This window comes from Penicillium longicatenatum (genome assembly GCF_028827895.1).
Source record: "Penicillium longicatenatum strain IBT 33135 chromosome Unknown contig_3_segment0_segment0, whole genome shotgun sequence".
In the NCBI taxonomy this organism is placed as follows: Eukaryota; Fungi; Ascomycota; class Eurotiomycetes; order Eurotiales; family Aspergillaceae; genus Penicillium; species Penicillium longicatenatum.
Genome location: NW_026643121.1, coordinates 1,998,783 through 2,015,942, shown reverse-complemented (window position 1 = coordinate 2,015,942; position 17,160 = coordinate 1,998,783). Strand labels below are relative to the sequence as shown.

At 49.2% G+C, this 17,160-nt stretch overlaps 7 protein-coding genes across 7 annotated transcripts; 3 read left to right on the top strand and 4 right to left on the bottom strand.

The window, feature by feature from the left end:
* Positions 1-75: 75 nt before the first annotated feature.
* On the bottom strand, positions 76-1,676 carry N7484_006119 (aldehyde dehydrogenase; the record flags this gene model as incomplete). Its single annotated transcript, XM_057116537.1, has 3 exons — positions 76-944; positions 996-1,219; positions 1,270-1,676. The coding sequence occupies 3 exons, from the start codon at positions 1,674-1,676 to the stop codon at positions 76-78; spliced, it is 1,500 nt and encodes a 499-aa protein (XP_056972420.1).
* A 618-nt stretch (positions 1,677-2,294) lies between these two features.
* N7484_006118 (amidohydrolase family protein) lies at positions 2,295-3,444 on the bottom strand (the record flags this gene model as incomplete). The annotated part of the gene is made up of 2 exons (XM_057116536.1): positions 2,295-2,766; positions 2,825-3,444. The coding sequence occupies 2 exons, from the start codon at positions 3,442-3,444 to the stop codon at positions 2,295-2,297; spliced, it is 1,092 nt and encodes a 363-aa protein (XP_056972419.1).
* Positions 3,445-3,737: 293 nt separating this feature from the next.
* On the top strand, positions 3,738-4,612 carry N7484_006117 (3-hydroxyanthranilate 3,4-dioxygenase; the record flags this gene model as incomplete). The annotated part of the gene is made up of 4 exons (XM_057116535.1): positions 3,738-4,059; positions 4,117-4,130; positions 4,180-4,285; positions 4,350-4,612. The coding sequence occupies 4 exons, from the start codon at positions 3,738-3,740 to the stop codon at positions 4,610-4,612; spliced, it is 705 nt and encodes a 234-aa protein (XP_056972418.1).
* A 122-nt stretch (positions 4,613-4,734) lies between these two features.
* Positions 4,735-7,017, bottom strand: N7484_006116 (Zn(II)2Cys6 transcription factor; the record flags this gene model as incomplete). Its single annotated transcript, XM_057116534.1, has 2 exons — positions 4,735-6,772; positions 6,866-7,017. The coding sequence occupies 2 exons, from the start codon at positions 7,015-7,017 to the stop codon at positions 4,735-4,737; spliced, it is 2,190 nt and encodes a 729-aa protein (XP_056972417.1).
* A 3,492-nt stretch (positions 7,018-10,509) lies between these two features.
* Positions 10,510-12,765, top strand: N7484_006115 (protein kinase domain-containing protein; the record flags this gene model as incomplete). Its single annotated transcript, XM_057116533.1, has 1 exon — positions 10,510-12,765. One exon carries the CDS (start codon positions 10,510-10,512, stop codon positions 12,763-12,765), a length of 2,256 nt encoding a protein of 751 aa, XP_056972416.1.
* A 380-nt stretch (positions 12,766-13,145) lies between these two features.
* gel6 (putative 1,3-beta-glucanosyltransferase) lies at positions 13,146-14,590 on the bottom strand (the record flags this gene model as incomplete). Its single annotated transcript, XM_057116532.1, has 3 exons — positions 13,146-14,138; positions 14,195-14,406; positions 14,458-14,590. 3 exons carry the CDS (start codon positions 14,588-14,590, stop codon positions 13,146-13,148), a joined length of 1,338 nt encoding a protein of 445 aa, XP_056972415.1.
* A 1,709-nt stretch (positions 14,591-16,299) lies between these two features.
* On the top strand, positions 16,300-17,160 carry N7484_006113 (uncharacterized protein; the record flags this gene model as incomplete). Its single annotated transcript, XM_057116531.1, has 1 exon — positions 16,300-17,160. One exon carries the CDS (start codon positions 16,300-16,302, stop codon positions 17,158-17,160), a length of 861 nt encoding a protein of 286 aa, XP_056972414.1.

Genomic DNA, 17,160 nt, shown 5'->3' with positions numbered 1-17,160 from the left:
CAGTCTCGGATAGATCCGAAGATAGATCCGAACGGTCCGTTACGTCATTCCCGTGAACCAGTCACTGTAGTTCTACTAACGAATATGGAGAGTCCGCAGGTTCGTAAACACATCTCGGCTGTGTGCACCGCCTTCTCGGCCAGTCCCGGATGCCTTCATTCCTCCAAATGCCGTGCCCAGCTCCCGTACTAGCCAGCAATTAACCCACACCAGTCCGGCATCGATCCGTTCCCCGACGCGGCGCATCCGCGACCCATCCTTCGTCAGGAGAACACTTGCCAGTCCATTAGGATTGTCGTTTGCTAGCCTGATTGCCTCTTCCTCTGTGTCAAACGTTGAGATTGTGACCACCGGCCCAAAGATCTCCTCACGCATGACGATGCTATCTGTACCAAGGTCGCTGAGCACCGTCGGCTCGATCCAATACCCGCCCGTGGGGACCTCAGCGGGCACGCCCCCGGAAAGAAAAGTAGCCTTCTCACTCTGAGCTTGAAGGAGGTAGGACCGAATCTTATCGTAGTGCGGCCGGGAAACAACAGGACCAACCGTTTCACCGCACCGGTAATGTTGCCGTACATAATTCACAAACGTGGATACGAATTGCTCATAGATAGCGTGGTGAACATAGATCCGGGATCCACACAGACAGATCTGACCGCTGTTCTCGAATGCGGCTTGTGCTGCTATCGGAACAGCCTGGTCGAAATCAACATCGTCGAAGACGAGTGTTGGGTTCTTTCCTCCTAGTTCTAAGGATAGATGCTTGCCAATATCTTCGACTGTATCGCGTCTGATACTAATGCCTGTTTTTGTGCCACCTGTGAATGACACGCCTCGCACGAGAGGGGACTTGACGAGCGTTGATCCGGCGCCTGGTCCATCACCGAAGACGATATTCATCACGCCTGGTGGCAGCTGGGCTTGCCTGAATACTTCACCGAGTACTGGGAACGGTCAGCAAAAATGAACCTGGAATGAATCGAAGGACTTCTCACAGAAGGCGGTCATGCTGGTGACTTCGCTGGGCTTTGCGACGCCTGTGCATCCGAAGGCAATGCATGGTGCAATTTTCCATGTGAGGAGGTACAAGGGCATGTTCCATGGTGAGATTAACGCAAAGACCCCGATAGGAGATCGATGTTCGTATGTTAAAGTTGAAGGTTGGCCATCAACAAAGCGGACCGAGCCTTCTTCGTGTAGAATATAAGTTGCAAAGTATCTAGATACAGATTAGCATCAAGTAGCAATGAAGACGTACAAAATACCAACCGGAAGTTCGAGATCGCGCGGTCAACTTCGACTCGAGCTCGAGCTAATGTTTTCCCCTGGTCGAGGCTTTCCCAAACGGCGAAAAGTTCCTTTTTCTCGTGGATAATGGCGGCAATGCGAAGGAGAATATCCGATCTTTCCTGTCGTGTAGTTTTCGACCAGGATAGAAACGCTTCCGAGGCAGCCTCCACGGCGCGAGCTACATCAGGTGCATCACTTCGAGGGAGCTTTGCTAGAACCTCCCCAGTCCGAGGATTAAAGGACTCGATCCAGCTATCGGGATTGCCATGTTTGGAGTATTCATTGCCAATGAAGTTTTGTAGGCGTAAATTGTTGCCTGGGCCGGCCAAATATTCTTTGGCATCATCCAGGGTACTGAGATTCCAGATCTCCGACATTGAACTCATTATGAAGGGTGATAAGAAAAGCAAGAATGGTTGTTGCTTGGTTAATTCAATACATGGATGGTTAATAACTACAGGATAAGCTATGACCAATAGGATAGGGGTCCGATGAGCTGTTTGTGGGGCAAAATGTATACAGCCAATTAGAGTTCATCCCATCAGCGTTCTTCTCAATATGGAGCTCGTTATTGTAGTGTAATTTTATGCTTGGAAATCGAAGAGAAAAAGAAAGATTAACAAAAACGTTCAAAAAAGACATTGTTGCCGGAAGGATTTGAAGCTCCATCCGTCAAAGTCCCTGCCCATCCGAAACCTGGAAGGACGTATTCCCGACGCTTTGCGATGAGAATATGAGAATACTCAAAGTGCATTCGTTACCACTACACCACGTCGGCTGGTTGTTAAATATTTTGTGTTCAAATGTGCTTGCACGAGTCTACACTGCGTAAGACAAAGCGGCTATTGCCGCTCTTCTCCACCAAAATTCCCCATCTGGGGTCCCCATGTCTTCCCGTCAATATCAATACTCTACACTAATCCACTGGCTAAACAATTTCCTTATTCAAAGTTGAACAACAAAGTTTTAACTCATGATTTATTTCTTTCGCTCAATAATATTAATCACTGCTGATGTGGAAACTTCTTGACTATATCCTGCAACCCGAGAAATTCAATCGCATTCCCTGAAAGCATTCTCGCCCTCGCTTCAGGCGAGAACATCTTATCCATCTGTTGATCACTAACCAACATCTTCCCAGGAACTGGCATTTCCCCCAGAGGAAAAGGGTAATCACTTCCCATAATGACCCGATCGGAGCCAATTTTTTTGCAGATAAATTCAAGCAAGTCTGGATCATGCACCAGACTGTCAATCCAAATATTGTGCTGATGCGATTGAAAGTAGTTCTCCGGAGATAGTCCGTGCGAGCTATGCGCTACCAGATCAGGCCGACAGTCATAGCCGTGCTGAATTCTTCCAAGGAGAGGGAGATAAGCACCGCCGGCATGCGCAAAGCAGAATCGCAACTTTGGGTGTCGGACGAGGACGCCTGATGAGAGAATCGAGTGCATCGCCAATGCTGTCTCGCTCGGCCTATTATGCAATGTTAGTCACGCCATGTCAAAGTCTATACTTGACCGGAAATACTCACATTCCAACTAGCCACGCAGACCAATAACTTCCCCACCGATTCTTGTTTTCTCTCTCGAGCTCATATCCCAGCGGGTGCACAAAGATAGGAAAATCCAACTCCTCACATGCCGACCAAAATGGTTCAAAATCAGGATCATCCAGCTTATGCCCATTGATCTCAGTTCCAATCTCGACGCCTTTTAATCCGAGCACGTTCTTCGCGCGCTTTAGTTCGGCTACAGAACTGGACACGTCTTGCAAGGGGACCGTCGCCAACCCTACAAACCGACTTGGTCGATCACGACAGACAGACGCGATGTGATCATTCAAGTACTGAGCTAAAGCTGCGGCAGGCTCGACTGGTTTGTCGTATGAGAATAAGATGGGTACGGTGCTGATGACCTGGATATCGACACCTGTGGCATCCATCTCTGCCATGCGCACATCTGGATCAAAGCAATTTGGCTCGACAGTTCGGAAGAATTTCTCGCCAACATACATATCCACTTTGGGAGAGATGTCATCGCTCTGGCCAGTTGCCTCGTCATTTGATGGATGTGGTCGAAGAGTCATCCAATCCTTGCCATTCTCGTCTGGGTTCCCATGCGACTTGGAAAAATCAGGCAGGAATGGAGGCATGATATGTGTGTGCATGTCGATTTTGAATGCACTATTCGCACCCCGAACTCCATTTTCATTGCTCCGGGCGTCCCTTGTGGAGCACGTGCAACAGCTATAGTTCACGGTCATGCTGTATGAGATGGCTGGCAGCTGGTTTCAGGGCCGTGGTACGTGAAATTTTAGAAAATACTACCTTCGACTGGGTATTCCTTTGACTCTATTATATTCCCCATCCGATCTATATGACTTTTGCAAGCGATGATGCTCGGTCCCCCTGAAGCGGGTCTCGGATCGACCCGGTGATCAATCGGATGTCGTTGCGGCTGACAGTCTCCACTTGCGATTTGGATATGCGGGCAACGGGCGACGACATTGCAATCCACCATTTAAGAGATATTCGCTACCCCGGGGTTTCTGTGCCGTATTCACAACCGGAAGAGCACTTTGCCACCATGGAAGCTCTGTCAAGCACTCAAAGTTCTACTGCTATCCCGGGACCCTTTGCGTTGTCCTCGTGGCTTTCTACCAATGCTGAAAAATTGAAACCTCCTGTAAACAATTCATGTCTTTATTCGGGGAAGGACTTCATATTGATGGCCGTTGGGGGCCCGAATACCAGGAATGATTATCATAGTAAGTCGTCATGAGAGAAGTGATCGATGTCGGATGCTATGCTAAATAATCGCGTAGTTAATGAAACAGAGGTATGAATGGAGGTGAATAGTTGATTCATTGTTGATTAATTGGCTCTAGGAATGGTTCTTCCAAGTCAAGGGAGATATGCTTCTGAAAATCGTTGAGAACGATACCCACTTCCGCGATATTATAATTCGAGAGGGTGAAACATTTCTTTTGCCTGGTATGATGATTCTCTGGTTACGTATCCTCGTATATGCCATGGACCTAATGTTTCGTTCATATAGCAAACATCCCTCATTCTCCAAGAAGATATAAAGATACAGTTGGGCTTGTTATGGAGCGCACTCGCCCTCCACGATGTATAGACCGAATCCGATGGTATTGTGAAAACACAGAGGCTCATACGGAGGCTCCTGGGATCATTAGAGAAGAGCAGTTCTACTGTGAGGATATTGAAGCGCAGCTTAAGGACGTGATTGAAGATTGGATGGTAAATGAAGCCAGCCGGAAGTGCAGTTCTTGTGGTCTGGTTGCGCCAGCCCACTAGTCGTACAGCGTTTAGATTGATGAATTGCGGAGTTCTTCTTTAGCCTTCTCATTGGGATGGCTGACAGACTAGAGAACATATCGTTTTGAAAGTACAAGATTTATAAAAACAGATCACAGAGATTATTCACTGGGATAAGACAGAAATTGCTCAATCGAGCTGAGTAGCATCGAATCATCAAAAGGGTCTGTAGATAAGTCCCCCAGAAAGAGTGCTTGTGGGTCAGAAAGATCCTCGTCTATACCCATGCTGTGTTCTTCATTATCATGGGGCTCTTCAGAGGACGGTAGCAAATGCAATATAGCTGTAGGGTCACATGGGAAAAAGGAGTCGGGGGTCAGTTTTCGCCGTTTGGATTGTCGCTCAGAAGACTCACTGCCCCGAGTGAAGATCGATTCTGACTCCTCTCGGGCTCTGGCCGCTTCCTGATGAACGGTCATGTCCAGACCGGAGCTTCCTTGATCAATTTCATCGAAAACGAGACTGGTAATGGACACAGGCGATGTTTCGCCATATCGGCTGAACGTGTGGTAGAAAAGGTCATGTTTAGCAAGGTCACTCTGCGTAAATCGCATGTCTTCCTCAGTGAGCGTCTGATACTTTTTGATCTCCGGCCACTGTATCTTGAGATTCCTCAACATGTTAAAGCCGCTCTCAACATCTGACCAGGCTTTGTTGGTGAAGGTCGGGTTGCGGGCGAGACGCATGCAATGCAACAGAACCTTGGCACTTGCGTATATTGCACGGCTCTGTTGGATAACGAAATGACTCGCAGGAACGGTTGCCATGACGTGAGGCGTGGCTTTTATGCAATTGGAAGCAGCCTCGGCACATCGAAGAAACGCTGCGGGCTCTGCTATATTCAATCGCTCGATGAATGTTCTATATAGGAGAACCACTCCGATGTAGTAGGATGAGATGGCAATTGTTTGCAGCGCGAGAGGACCAATTTGATGGTTGGATTCTTTGATATTGGGCAATACCTGCTTTCGATAGTACCTCTCAAGCTCTGCGTCATGTCTTTTCACATGCGACCGGAGCGTGTCTCTCAATTTGGCATTTTGAGACGGGTGGGCCTTGCGAATCCGTCGGACCGATCGGTATATTCGACCCATTGTGACATGGAAGTCTGCAATCACCGAGAACCAGGGATCTGTCTTTGCGTGGAATGACGGTGGCTCATCTTCCTCGGCGTATGATTCAATATCGCTGTCTGCATCATCGATAGCCAAAGGTTTCGAAAGTGCCGTGGACAGCGAACGATCTAAAATATACAAACACCACCAAAGCTTTTTAGGCTCGTGCCATGTATTTGTAGCCGATGCATCCCCGACCTCGTCTAATTCCAATCCCTGGTACAGCCGGATCGCATGACCCGTTGTGACCCATGCATCGTTGACTCTGCCGTCTTCTGTGAGATAGAGGCTGAGGAGGCCTTGAGCGATGACGATGTTCATTGGAAATCTGGCATTGACTCGGTATGATCGTCCAGTAGCAATGGAGGTTGCATGTGAGTGAAGTAATTCTCCCAACCCAACATCTCTATAGACGTGCAATCCCTGCTGGTTGAAAATAGCATGTTGGCTAGGGATCACTGACGCAGCTACGGCGAGCAATGCATACAGTAAAGCGGAGAAGTCACTGTCATCTTCGCGTCTGCCATTGTTGCGAGCAGATAGCCAAATGTCATATTGCAACCTTAAATTCCTGTGATGGATGATGGGGAATATTGGGTAGATTGAGTCATAATAAACATCAATCAGGGCTTCCATCATGGGCTCTTCCATTCGTGTGACGTCAATTGTACTGGGCTCTGGAGGTATTGCAACCTCGCTTCCATGCTGAGGGTTATGATTTTCGAATACTGGTACATTCGGTGCATCAGCGCTATAATTACCGGTCACCTGAGCTATATCCGCTCGTCGCAATCCTGGTCCTGGCGTGATTGCATCGATAGAAGGCGCTAGGAACTCATCCGTTGGGTCGGATACAGCGCCCTCGGGAACCGGCTGACAATACTCCTGATATTCAATGTCTGGATTTGGAATATCTGGAACCTGTGCAGATAAATCGATGGGAATCCTCTTATCTTGATCGGACTGGCGCTGTTTCAACTCTTTCTCCATCTGTGAGAGTCGATTTTCAAGTTTCTTGACATATCTGCATTGAAACTTAGCGCCATGAAATAAAAATGACCTTGATTGCCTTGATCACAACACTAATCTTCTCATGTGACGAATAGGAGGCACATACTGTGGATCCACTAGCTTCATGTTGTTATATTGCTCGAAGACGCACTCGGATCGGTTCCGGGTACAGCTTTGGCAGGGATGTTCTCCATCGCATTTGACCTTCTTGCGACGACATGCTTGACAGGCACGCCACACCCTTTGCCGTTCGTACATGGCGAGTTTGGCGTGGTCAAATGAAGTGGTGTCACGATTGATGGGGTTGGTGGAAGGTCACCCCGCTCGGGAATCATTTCAACCGACCCGGCAGTGGGACTTGTGGGGTAGATATAAGCGCACAAAGGATGACTATGGAAGATATGCCCCGTGCAGCTCGACCCACTTTGTTATCTAGTAGACAAATCATCCATAAATCTTTTGATAAGTAGCTCATAATTATTACTAGGATTTTAGTAAGGAGTACTACGGCCCCAGGTTAGATTTGCCGCAGAGAATTTGTCCAGAATGGGGAGTAAGTTGAAAGTAACTCTGCCATGGACTATGCTAATTCCTATGAACAGGAAGAAGCAAAATACGACCTCGCTGATAAGAAAACAGAACAGGATGAGACTGCCCAACCCATTGATAAAATCGAGATTTCTGCGCTCGTTTCGCGCGCTTCTGCTCTCCGAGAAGGAATACCTTGCTCTACAGCACATGATCTTCAGTATGATACGTCCATGCGAGAATCTGTCATAAGCAGAATGAACCTTCATGTTTAGGTTAAGTTAAAGGATGGGTTACTTGACTGGCGCGTATTTTCAACGCCACCTCTCCATCAGCAGCCCTACGGGATTCCATTTTGCGGAGTGAGGCTTTGGCCCTGCAGTTTTTGAGCAGAAAAAACCTTTGTTTCAACGCCGAAAGTCAAAGATATCGACTTTGCGAATCGAACCCTTTTTAGGGTTGACGGTGAATATAGAATATAACCCGATGAAGAAGCTACCAGGGCGCTCGTTGCGCTGTTCCCGTGAGCAAAGAGGAAGAGTGGCAGCCCCTCTTGCAGACATATATCTAGGACTATTTCGTCACCCTTAACCCTAATGGGCTTTTAAATAGTATACCGAAGGCCTGGTATCAGAGTGACCTTTGATGGAAACTTTTTACTTGAAGCATGCGGATGAGAAGGGAAGATGGATGGGAGAAAGAGGTCTTGGAATTTTATTCAGAGAAATAAAAGCCTCAACAAGTCTTAAAAATACAGTATACAGTCAAAGAACTGGTGCCAGAAGCGGCAAACATTGCATAGTAGCTCGACTCATAGAAGAATCATGATTGGACTATAATAGTCCCTTGCGCTCGTAATTGGCCTCACGTCATTTTTCACTGAACTGCTGAAGCTGTAAATCTATCAACGCTGTTTTAGCTCCATTCTAAGATGCTCAGAACGATAAGAAAGCTGAAAACATTTTGACTAAATCTGGAATCGAACTTGGGACTTATTGGTCCTCTCATCTCTCAGGAGATTGCGAATAGTGTCATCAGCATCCAGAAACCTGACCAAAACTTATTTTCCATACATCATATCATATATGTACTTCAGTATTTGAGAATGTTAATAGCATTTTTGGACTCAGTGGGCTTCCATCTAGCTATTATGTTTTTGTGATGAACAGCAGATAAGGATCCCAAGGGCGCCTCCAAGATCGCAGTCTTTTGGCTGTATCTTGGCGATCCCCTGGGTTCGATATTTCCCGGTCTATTCAATACGTACATTCAAGTCCCAGACGGCCAACCTGATGCACCTCAAGGGCTGTGAAAAGGCTCAGTCAGCCCGACCATGCGTATTGAGAGGCTACTTTGAAGCCTTAATATGTACTCAAGGGAACTGCTCTTGCGTTTCCGAACGCGCTTACCTCTTTGCGCCTAATTGACAGCCTACCTTCCACCTTCCATCTTTCTATGCTTTCTTTCAATTCTTCTTTCTTCTTGTTCTAACCCGCAAGCAACTGCCCAGCTTGGATGTAAACACTTGATCTCCCATCGCCACCCGACCCCGGAAATTTACGAATGTCCCCTTTCACGCGCAGTGGCTTGAAGTGTTAACTTACATGGTTGTACTTAGATGCAGTGGACTCATCGAAAATTAAAAAAAGAAATGTGTGAATTCAATTAATCTGAAATTGCAGCGCAGCCGGAGTCCGGGCTATGCGTGGATCCACCTTCGTAGTTTCATGACCAGGGACTGTACCCAATGTACACATCATGATTAGGCAGAGATTGAAACCGTACTTTTCATGTCTTTTACAGATTAGTTAATTTTCAACATGAGCAAATTCCACAATCCTATCAGCAATCAGGGGTTACCCCTATCGCGGTCGCATCTTCAAATCTTCCACTATAAGCGCCACATACTGCAAGATTAGAATATTGAGCTGACATCGGGACAGTATGATGTTGGTAGCAATGTTCTACATATGCAAATAAAGAATAGTTGCCATTAGCGCGCCGTTTATCAGACCAATGGGCATATGCCGAATTTTGACAGCAAGGACGGCTGCTATCATCCTATTAGAAGCAGCGGCCCCGGCGCTGAGGAAAAGAAAACAAAATCTAAATAGATGAGGCAAACGTTTTGTTTTGATTCTGCAAGCATACTATAGGCCCGAATCTATGGATATTGTCAGCCATGAGACCCTTTTGGTATACGCGCTTTCAATGTTTACCACGAGTTCGGCTACAGACCAAAGAAGCAAAGTCCAATATATTTAGCATTCCAGTCACATTGAGTTTCGAGTGTGATCTATGGACTCTTCATCCCTAGGCTGCATTTATGCCAGTACCAAAAAGATCGTCGCGTACACGACGCGAAACACAAACAGCGGTAGATCATGTCCTTGCGCCAAGCAAGAAGCGCCGAACCATACAAAGACAGGAGAAAACGCCTCTCAAGAACAATGAATAAAGAGTAAGCTTATCCGGATGCCGTGGAAGCCTTTTCTGCGTAATCTGAAACCGCTTAGCTCTTTTTTGGGTCTCGCCACGCCTCAGTGCCCCATATCGCGGACCGCGGGCCTGCATGGTGCACAGCCGGAAGCCCTGACCACTCCACAAAGGATCGACGGCATGAACAGCTGGAGGTCGATCCTCAGTTTTTGGAATGAGGAAGAATAGAAAAAGAAAACGAATAGCGTCTCAATTATCGATTTCTGTCCCTTACAAGCAAAGCGTCAGAGCTGTCACGGCGGAGATCACCCGCTTATCTCGGCAGGACATAGAAAATCGTAGATAAGCCTGTGGCCCGAGATTGGTTCACCCTCCACAATGCATATGGCAGCGCTCTCCCTGCACGCGATCTATCACTTTCTTTTCTTTTCTGGGCTTTCGCCGCACGCCGGTTTCAATGAGCATGCATGTCCCGAGTAACCGGATGGCTGCCGATGGCCACATGCGCGGACCATTTTCCGGGCTATTGACTGGCCCTGGAGCCTCCTTGCGGAGAACGAGATAAGCATCTCATCCACCAGTCAGCGTTGAGCAGTGGCCTATTCAACTCAGTTAACGGCTATTACAAGGGGCGATGCCACTCATTATGTTGGTTCCCGATATTGTGGCTCAAACTCTATACCTAACCATGGTGATGCGCCATTTTTATATATCCCAATCTCTCCTCCCGGTTGGAAATGTCAGCTTTAAAATTGCTTTCCTCCTGTAAGCCATGCCACAGTCATGGCTCAACACATGCAAGAACTCACCTCGCTTTGGTGGCCCGAGGAACGAATCAAGTCGACGTTAGATACCAAGTATATTGTCAATCAGCTACAACCCGAAAATGTGCCGCGGCTTTTTGATCTTCCCAAATGGGGGGAGGGGTTGACCAGTGAGACTTACATGGAATACATCCTTCTCAAAGCTGGTCGTCTTTTTCTCATTCTGAATGACATCGGAATTCCCGACCGCATTTTCACTTTGGTGGACGAATCATGCGACGATGACGATCTTCCTATCGCCGAGCAGAACGTCGATCGTCTGTGCTTATCGCCCGGCGCCAACGATCCTTCCCTCGATACGAAGTTCTTCCACGCCCAATGGCGTTTTTCGGTACGCGGAATTGGTGAAGGCGAGCATGTTTCTTATACTGGCAATGAAGGTGTTCCTGTTCAGGTGGTGAAAACCAATGGCATCCACAATGAACTCCAGGGTCGCGACGACTCCGTCGATAAGGTCGTGCTTGCTGGATCTGTATGTCGAGTGCTTATGCGAACGCAAGTGCAAGTCGGTGGTGCACCACATTTCTTCTCTGCCGATGAAGTCCTGGCGGAGATCCGGGCCCTCCGGAAGCTCGCCCATGAACATGTTATGTCCATCTACGCTTCCTACTTTGTCGATGATAGTGTCAGCGTGCTCTTTACCGGTGCTGAGACGGAGCGCACACTACATAGCTTCCTCACCGATGAGCCACCAGCTTTCAAAAAGCTGCCCAAAGAGCAACGTCGCCAGACACTTATCACCTGGCCGCACTGTCTGATGTCTGGACTATCGTGGCTGCATGCCCACGGCCACTTCCACGGCGCGATACGGCCCTCCAACGTCCTAATCGACGCAAATTTCCAAATATGTCTGGGTCAATTCCATGTTCTGGACTCACTGCTCGCACCACCCCGAGTCAATGATCTGGAGAGCTACCACTACGCTGCCCCGGAGCGCTGGGTTCGCACCGCAGCACCTGTACAACCAGTCCAAGCACCAAGCCGAACCCTCCTCCCATCAGGAGGCCGAACAGGCCGGAGAAAGAAGCCTGCCAAACTAGCCCTATCCACCCTAGACGAGGGTTCAATATCTTCACCAGACATCCCACGCCCCGACTCCGCCGCCTCAAAAGGCACAGTAATACGAATTGGGCTTCCAAACTCACCATCCCGCTTCTCATTTGCCTTCTCATCCTCGTCATCCTCATCCTCATCCTCAGCAGCCTCATCAGGAAACAGCGAGGCAACCCAAAGCCCTAAAACCACCCTCAACCGCATCTGGAACAAAAGACCGAAAGGCCTAGCCCCAACACCATCAATCACATCATCAACATCAAGCTCCTCCTACTCATCCGGCGCAGCATCCATCATGTCCTCAAATCCTCCACCCTCGGTGGCACCCTCAACATTGGCACCGTCGATAACACCCTCCCTCACAAACTGGCAATCGGTTCAAACAAACCCCGCAGCCTCAGACCTCTTCTCCCTCGCAGCAATCATCCTTGACATATTAACCCACCTCTGCAAGCGCTCTCTGTCCTCCTTCGCTTCGCACCGCTCCGCCCGAAACCGTAGTGCCGGCCGCGGTGGCGGAATGGCAGATGCATCCTTCCATCTATCCCGAAACGCAGTCCAAGTGCAATCCTGGATCGCTCTAGTCGAAGGCGATGCCCTGAAACGGTGCCGAAGGGATCGAGGCAGTGATCGCGTTTTCTGGGCCGTACCGCGGATGCTCATGGTATTACGGGCAATGCTTTCCCCGGAACCGGACAAGCGACCTACTGCCAGACGAGTGCAGAAGTGTTTTGCTGCTGCTATACGGGAGATTCCGGTCAGCAAAGGGGTTGGTGGCGGAGGTGGTGTTCCGTTGCATTGCGTTTCTCCTGAGAAAACGGAGAAGAAGCAGCGGAAGGAAGAAGAGGAGAATAGGGCTAGGGAGGCTGCTAGGGTTGAAGAGGTTGCTAGAATTGAGCAGGAGAGGAGAATCAAAGAGAAGAAGTCGAAGATGTCTCTTTTGGAGTCTTCTTCTGTTTCCGATTTTGATTTTGGGTTTGAAGAGGGGAGTGATAGTGAGGTTCTTGGGGATATACATGATGGGAGTGAGCCTTCTTTACTTGAGGTTGATGAGGATGATCTTGCGTCAATTGTGGAGATTGATCGTGTTTCTCCGCAGTTGTCTTTACCTTCTTTGGATATTCATTTGACGGGGATTGAGGGGTTGACTATCCATGAATAGATGGACCCGTGGACCCTTGGTTTTTTATTGTACGAGTATCATGGGAATGTTTCAATATTTATAATCCATCCGCCTTATCTAAGGCTTTCATTTGTCATATGCATTCAATGCGAAAATTTTCCTACTGGTGAAAGCCATCTTTTTCTAAATATTCAAACTATTATGATATAATACTTGATATCGATAATTGGAGAAACCGCATGTTTGTAAATAGTTCTATAGCTAACAATATCGTGTATCGTGTACAAAAGCTCAATGAAATGGCTCGTATGCGCACGGCCAGCTGACAAATATGTATCTGAATGAAAGAGGTCTATCCACAATCACAATGCATATGAGAATACTACAAACCCCCGCCCCGGGTCTATGCAAGGGACTTATTATAGCCAAAAGGCAACCATTCCCAGAACACCGGACAGGACGATGGAAGCAGTGAACAAGCGCTCGGTAGCGGGGTTACCAGCGATCATCACATTGCCAGCGGCACCGCTCTTGGTGGAAGAAGCGGCAGAGCCAGAAGCAGTACCAGTAGCAGTGCCAGTGGAGTCAGCGGTGGCCTCCTTCTTGTTGTAAGTTTGTCCAAGGGTGGGGAGAGGAGAGCTGGGGTTGACAGCCCAGCCGCCAGAGGTCGACGAAGGGCAATCAGGGTAGGTGATGGCGGAAGTGGAACTCTTGTAAGCCGACAGAGAAACACCGGTCGGGTTCAAGGTGGCCCAGTGAGTCTTGAGGTTGGTGAAATCAGGCGAAATGGGGGTAGGAGTACCCTGGCGGGTGTAACCATCCTCAATAAGAGTGTTAGTAGCAGCGGCGTTCGAGACGGAAGGACCGTAGCTGATCAGACCGTAGTCGTTGGTCTCCTCGATCCACTCGTAAATGATAGCACCAGACCAGGTACCATCCATCTCCGAGCCAAGAATAGCGGCCTGGTCATCAAAGGTACGGGGGGCCGGGGTGTTGCAACCGGTCTCGGAGAAGAAGATGGGAATCGGGTAACCAGTAGCGTTCTTCTGGAGCTCATTGTAACCGGAACCAGAGTAGCTCGACTCGCCGCACCACTCGTAGGCGTTCAGCGAATAGAAGTCCAAGCGCTCGGAGGCGTTCGTGTTGCATGCCACGTAATCCTGCAGCATAGGGCGGAGATCAGCAATGTCGGCAGCGGAGTATCCAACCGGAATTTCACGGTATCCCTTCTTATCACGATAGGCCTTGATATCGCGAGCGGCAGCCAAGATATAGGGGGCGGCAATGGAACCGTTGATAGTGTTCAAGACCTCGTTTCCGACAAAGACACCGGCGGTGTTGTCGTATTGCTGGAACTCGTCGAGAACGGCGGAAAATCGCTCATACTGGGTCTCATTCCAGTGAGGGGCGTCCTATTCCCAAATATTTGTTAGCGTTGGATGTGTTGGCATAATCACGATCAACTGACCTGGTCAATGGCGGTGGTGAAGGTGTCGAGATCGACGAACAGGTAGATGCCGGCATCCGCAAAGGCGGTCATGCAGCCGTCGTGGTCGGCACTGGCATCCACGTGGTACACACGGATAGCATTGGCGCCCAACTCGGACATGCGAACAATATCGCGCTTGCATTGGGCCTCGTTGGTGAGCGGATCATCGGGGGTGAGCTGATAGGCGATACCTGAGACTCAATTAGCCCCAAATCTTGGAATTGAAGGGACTCGGATCATACCCTTGATGTAGTACTGAGTACCATTCTCGTAGAAGAACTTAGCACCGGTGGCGGAGATGGTGGGGACGGCGTTCACGGTCAGAGCCTGCAAGCCGGCCAGCAGCAATGGGGCGAGCGCGAGCGAGGGAAACATGGTGTAAGATAGGCTATCTCTGAAACTGTAAGACTGTAGAAACCAATCACAATTGACGCCGCCAAGATCGGAATGCTCCAAAATAGTTGAAAGAATCACACAAAGAAAACCCTGTGGACAACGAGAGAGTCACTTTCAGGGACAGGGAAAGAGCGACCGACGACAACAACAGAGAGAACAGAAAAGGTCAAAAGCTGCGCAAGCAGGGAAGACGTAGGAAATTCCTGGTAATTGAAATGCTTGGCAACCACTAACCATTATTGAGATTGCAGTGGCAGCTAGCGCGACAATAGACCTGATTCTGCCCCAATCTCGAACGTGCCTTAGATTACGGGGGTACGTAGGTCAATGGAGTCATCTGGGACTATTTTGAAACCAATGATATTGAACTATAGACACTAGAGCAACTATATAGCTATATAAGCTTTGATAGGAAATGATTTTTGTCAACAAATCCGTAAATAGGGTTAAATAAAATTCATCGAACAATGTTCTCCACGCGGAGTGAACCGTTGGATCCAGCCCTAACCCCAAGTTCCATCGGTCGCGCACATCAATGCCACAACCGGATGATGAAGACACACTAAATAGCTCAGAGCTTGACTACCTATGTCGCCATCGCCATCATCATTTGGCCATGATCATTTGGCCATGGAAAAGCGAACAGCCATGAACGACGATCGTTAACCGCCGACGCCGGAGTGTGCCGAGTTCCACTTTAACCCCTCTCGCGAGCTCAGCAGTAGCAGTACACACGAGGTCTAATGGGTACATATCTAATCTGCACACCGGACTGTACTCCTATCGAAAATCAACCTATCATAAATCACCATGATTGGAATGCACAACACATGGTATGATTGATCTGGAGAAGATAAAAGGGAAAAAAAGAAGCCTATCAACTGATTGGGGCCCCTGTCTCCACTTTCTCTGGTCGGGAACGATCGACTCTACGGAGACATTTGGAAGTTTTCTGGATTCCGATTAGCGGTCAACTGGCCCGATATAACGGCCATCCAGGTCTAGGTATTGGGCACGGTCGAATTTGGGCCGCTCTGCCGATCGGAGGGTAGCAAATGTATCAGACTGAAAATACGATCACACAAATTAAATCGATCAGTGGCGTGAATGTCTTAGACTCCCGGGCGCCTCCGTTGCTGATGGGCTTGTTATCAAGGTAAGTCGTGACGAGTAGTAAGACCTTGGGAAGCTACGACTCTATCTATAGTACGAGAAAAGAGTGGTCAACCATGCTTGTGCGCCACGGGTTGAGAATTGGAAAGTCCAGACTCTGTTCCAAACTCCACTCGCCTCCACCCATTCCGACCAAATCCGCCAATAGTAAGCCTCACACATGGCTGCGTTCGTCAGCTAGTGGGGCTGGATCCATTGCGATCGACTCCTCTACCCTGAACGCTGGACTCAAAAGGCAAAAAACCCAGAGTCCCTGCGCGATCTGCAACCCCCCATGACGTTTCCGCAAAGGGGACCCCTATAATACAGTCCGCATCCGGCGTTGGCATTTAGCCCTGAATCCCGCCCTGACTTTCGCCCTGAATCCTCGACTATTCTTCCTATACCAGATAAAAACTCATGATTGAATCTATGGCGACATGGTTGTCTAATCTAGTCGAATATTCAATTCATCCTTAGTCGATACTATATCTGCCTTATTCTTGATCGACCTACAGATACTCGTCCCCACAATTATGTCTTCCGAGACCCCTTGCCCATTCCGCGTTTCGTTACGCGACCAGATCGAGTTGGAACGTAATGAAGCCTTCTGCGCCATGCGGGAGCAGCTGCGCCGTCAGGATTGCGGCATGGAAAGCCCGACTTTCTGCTCTACCCACCGCCATGAATGCGACTCGACCGAACAAGAAGCTTTTCGCCTGCATCGCGACATAATTCACACCCTCCTCGTACCTCTCTTCCTGATCAACCACCAGGCGGAACGAGTGGCCACCCGCGCTCTACCTAGCAAAAAGGGGGCCGAGCCCGAACGTGCGTTCCGCGGGGAGGCGCGCAGCGCATTTGCCTGGCTCCACTGTATTCTTATCGAGGAGCACGACTGGTACCTTACTGCGCGCTGCCCAACCTGCATCGTTCTGCATGTTCTCCATTCCGAACCTACAATACGATTCCTTACCGTGGCCGCTCAGCTCGCGGGATCGCGCTCCGGCTTCACCTGCTGGCTCAACGCGCTCGAGACCGCCGTTCGCGAGGATCCGTTCTGGGGCGATGCGTTCTGGCCCGACATTGAAGACCGCGCTTCCCGCTTGACGGATGGTGTTCAGCAGCTTGTTCGCCAATGCCACGAATTGCGCACCCACCTGGACAGCTCCACCTACGATACGCCTCCGCTAATGACATCGCCCGTGTATGAGCGTCCAGCCTGCAAAATTGCCATCAAGGCCTCGAGCTTTGCCCGGAAACAGGTGAAGCTGAGCCGCGAGGAGCAGCGCTATCGGTCTTCTCTGGTCTGGAACTCGTGGAACTGCTCTCGGGAGATGCGCCAGCCGCTAGGCAACAACGCGACCCAGTCCCGACAACGATCCATGACTTCGTGA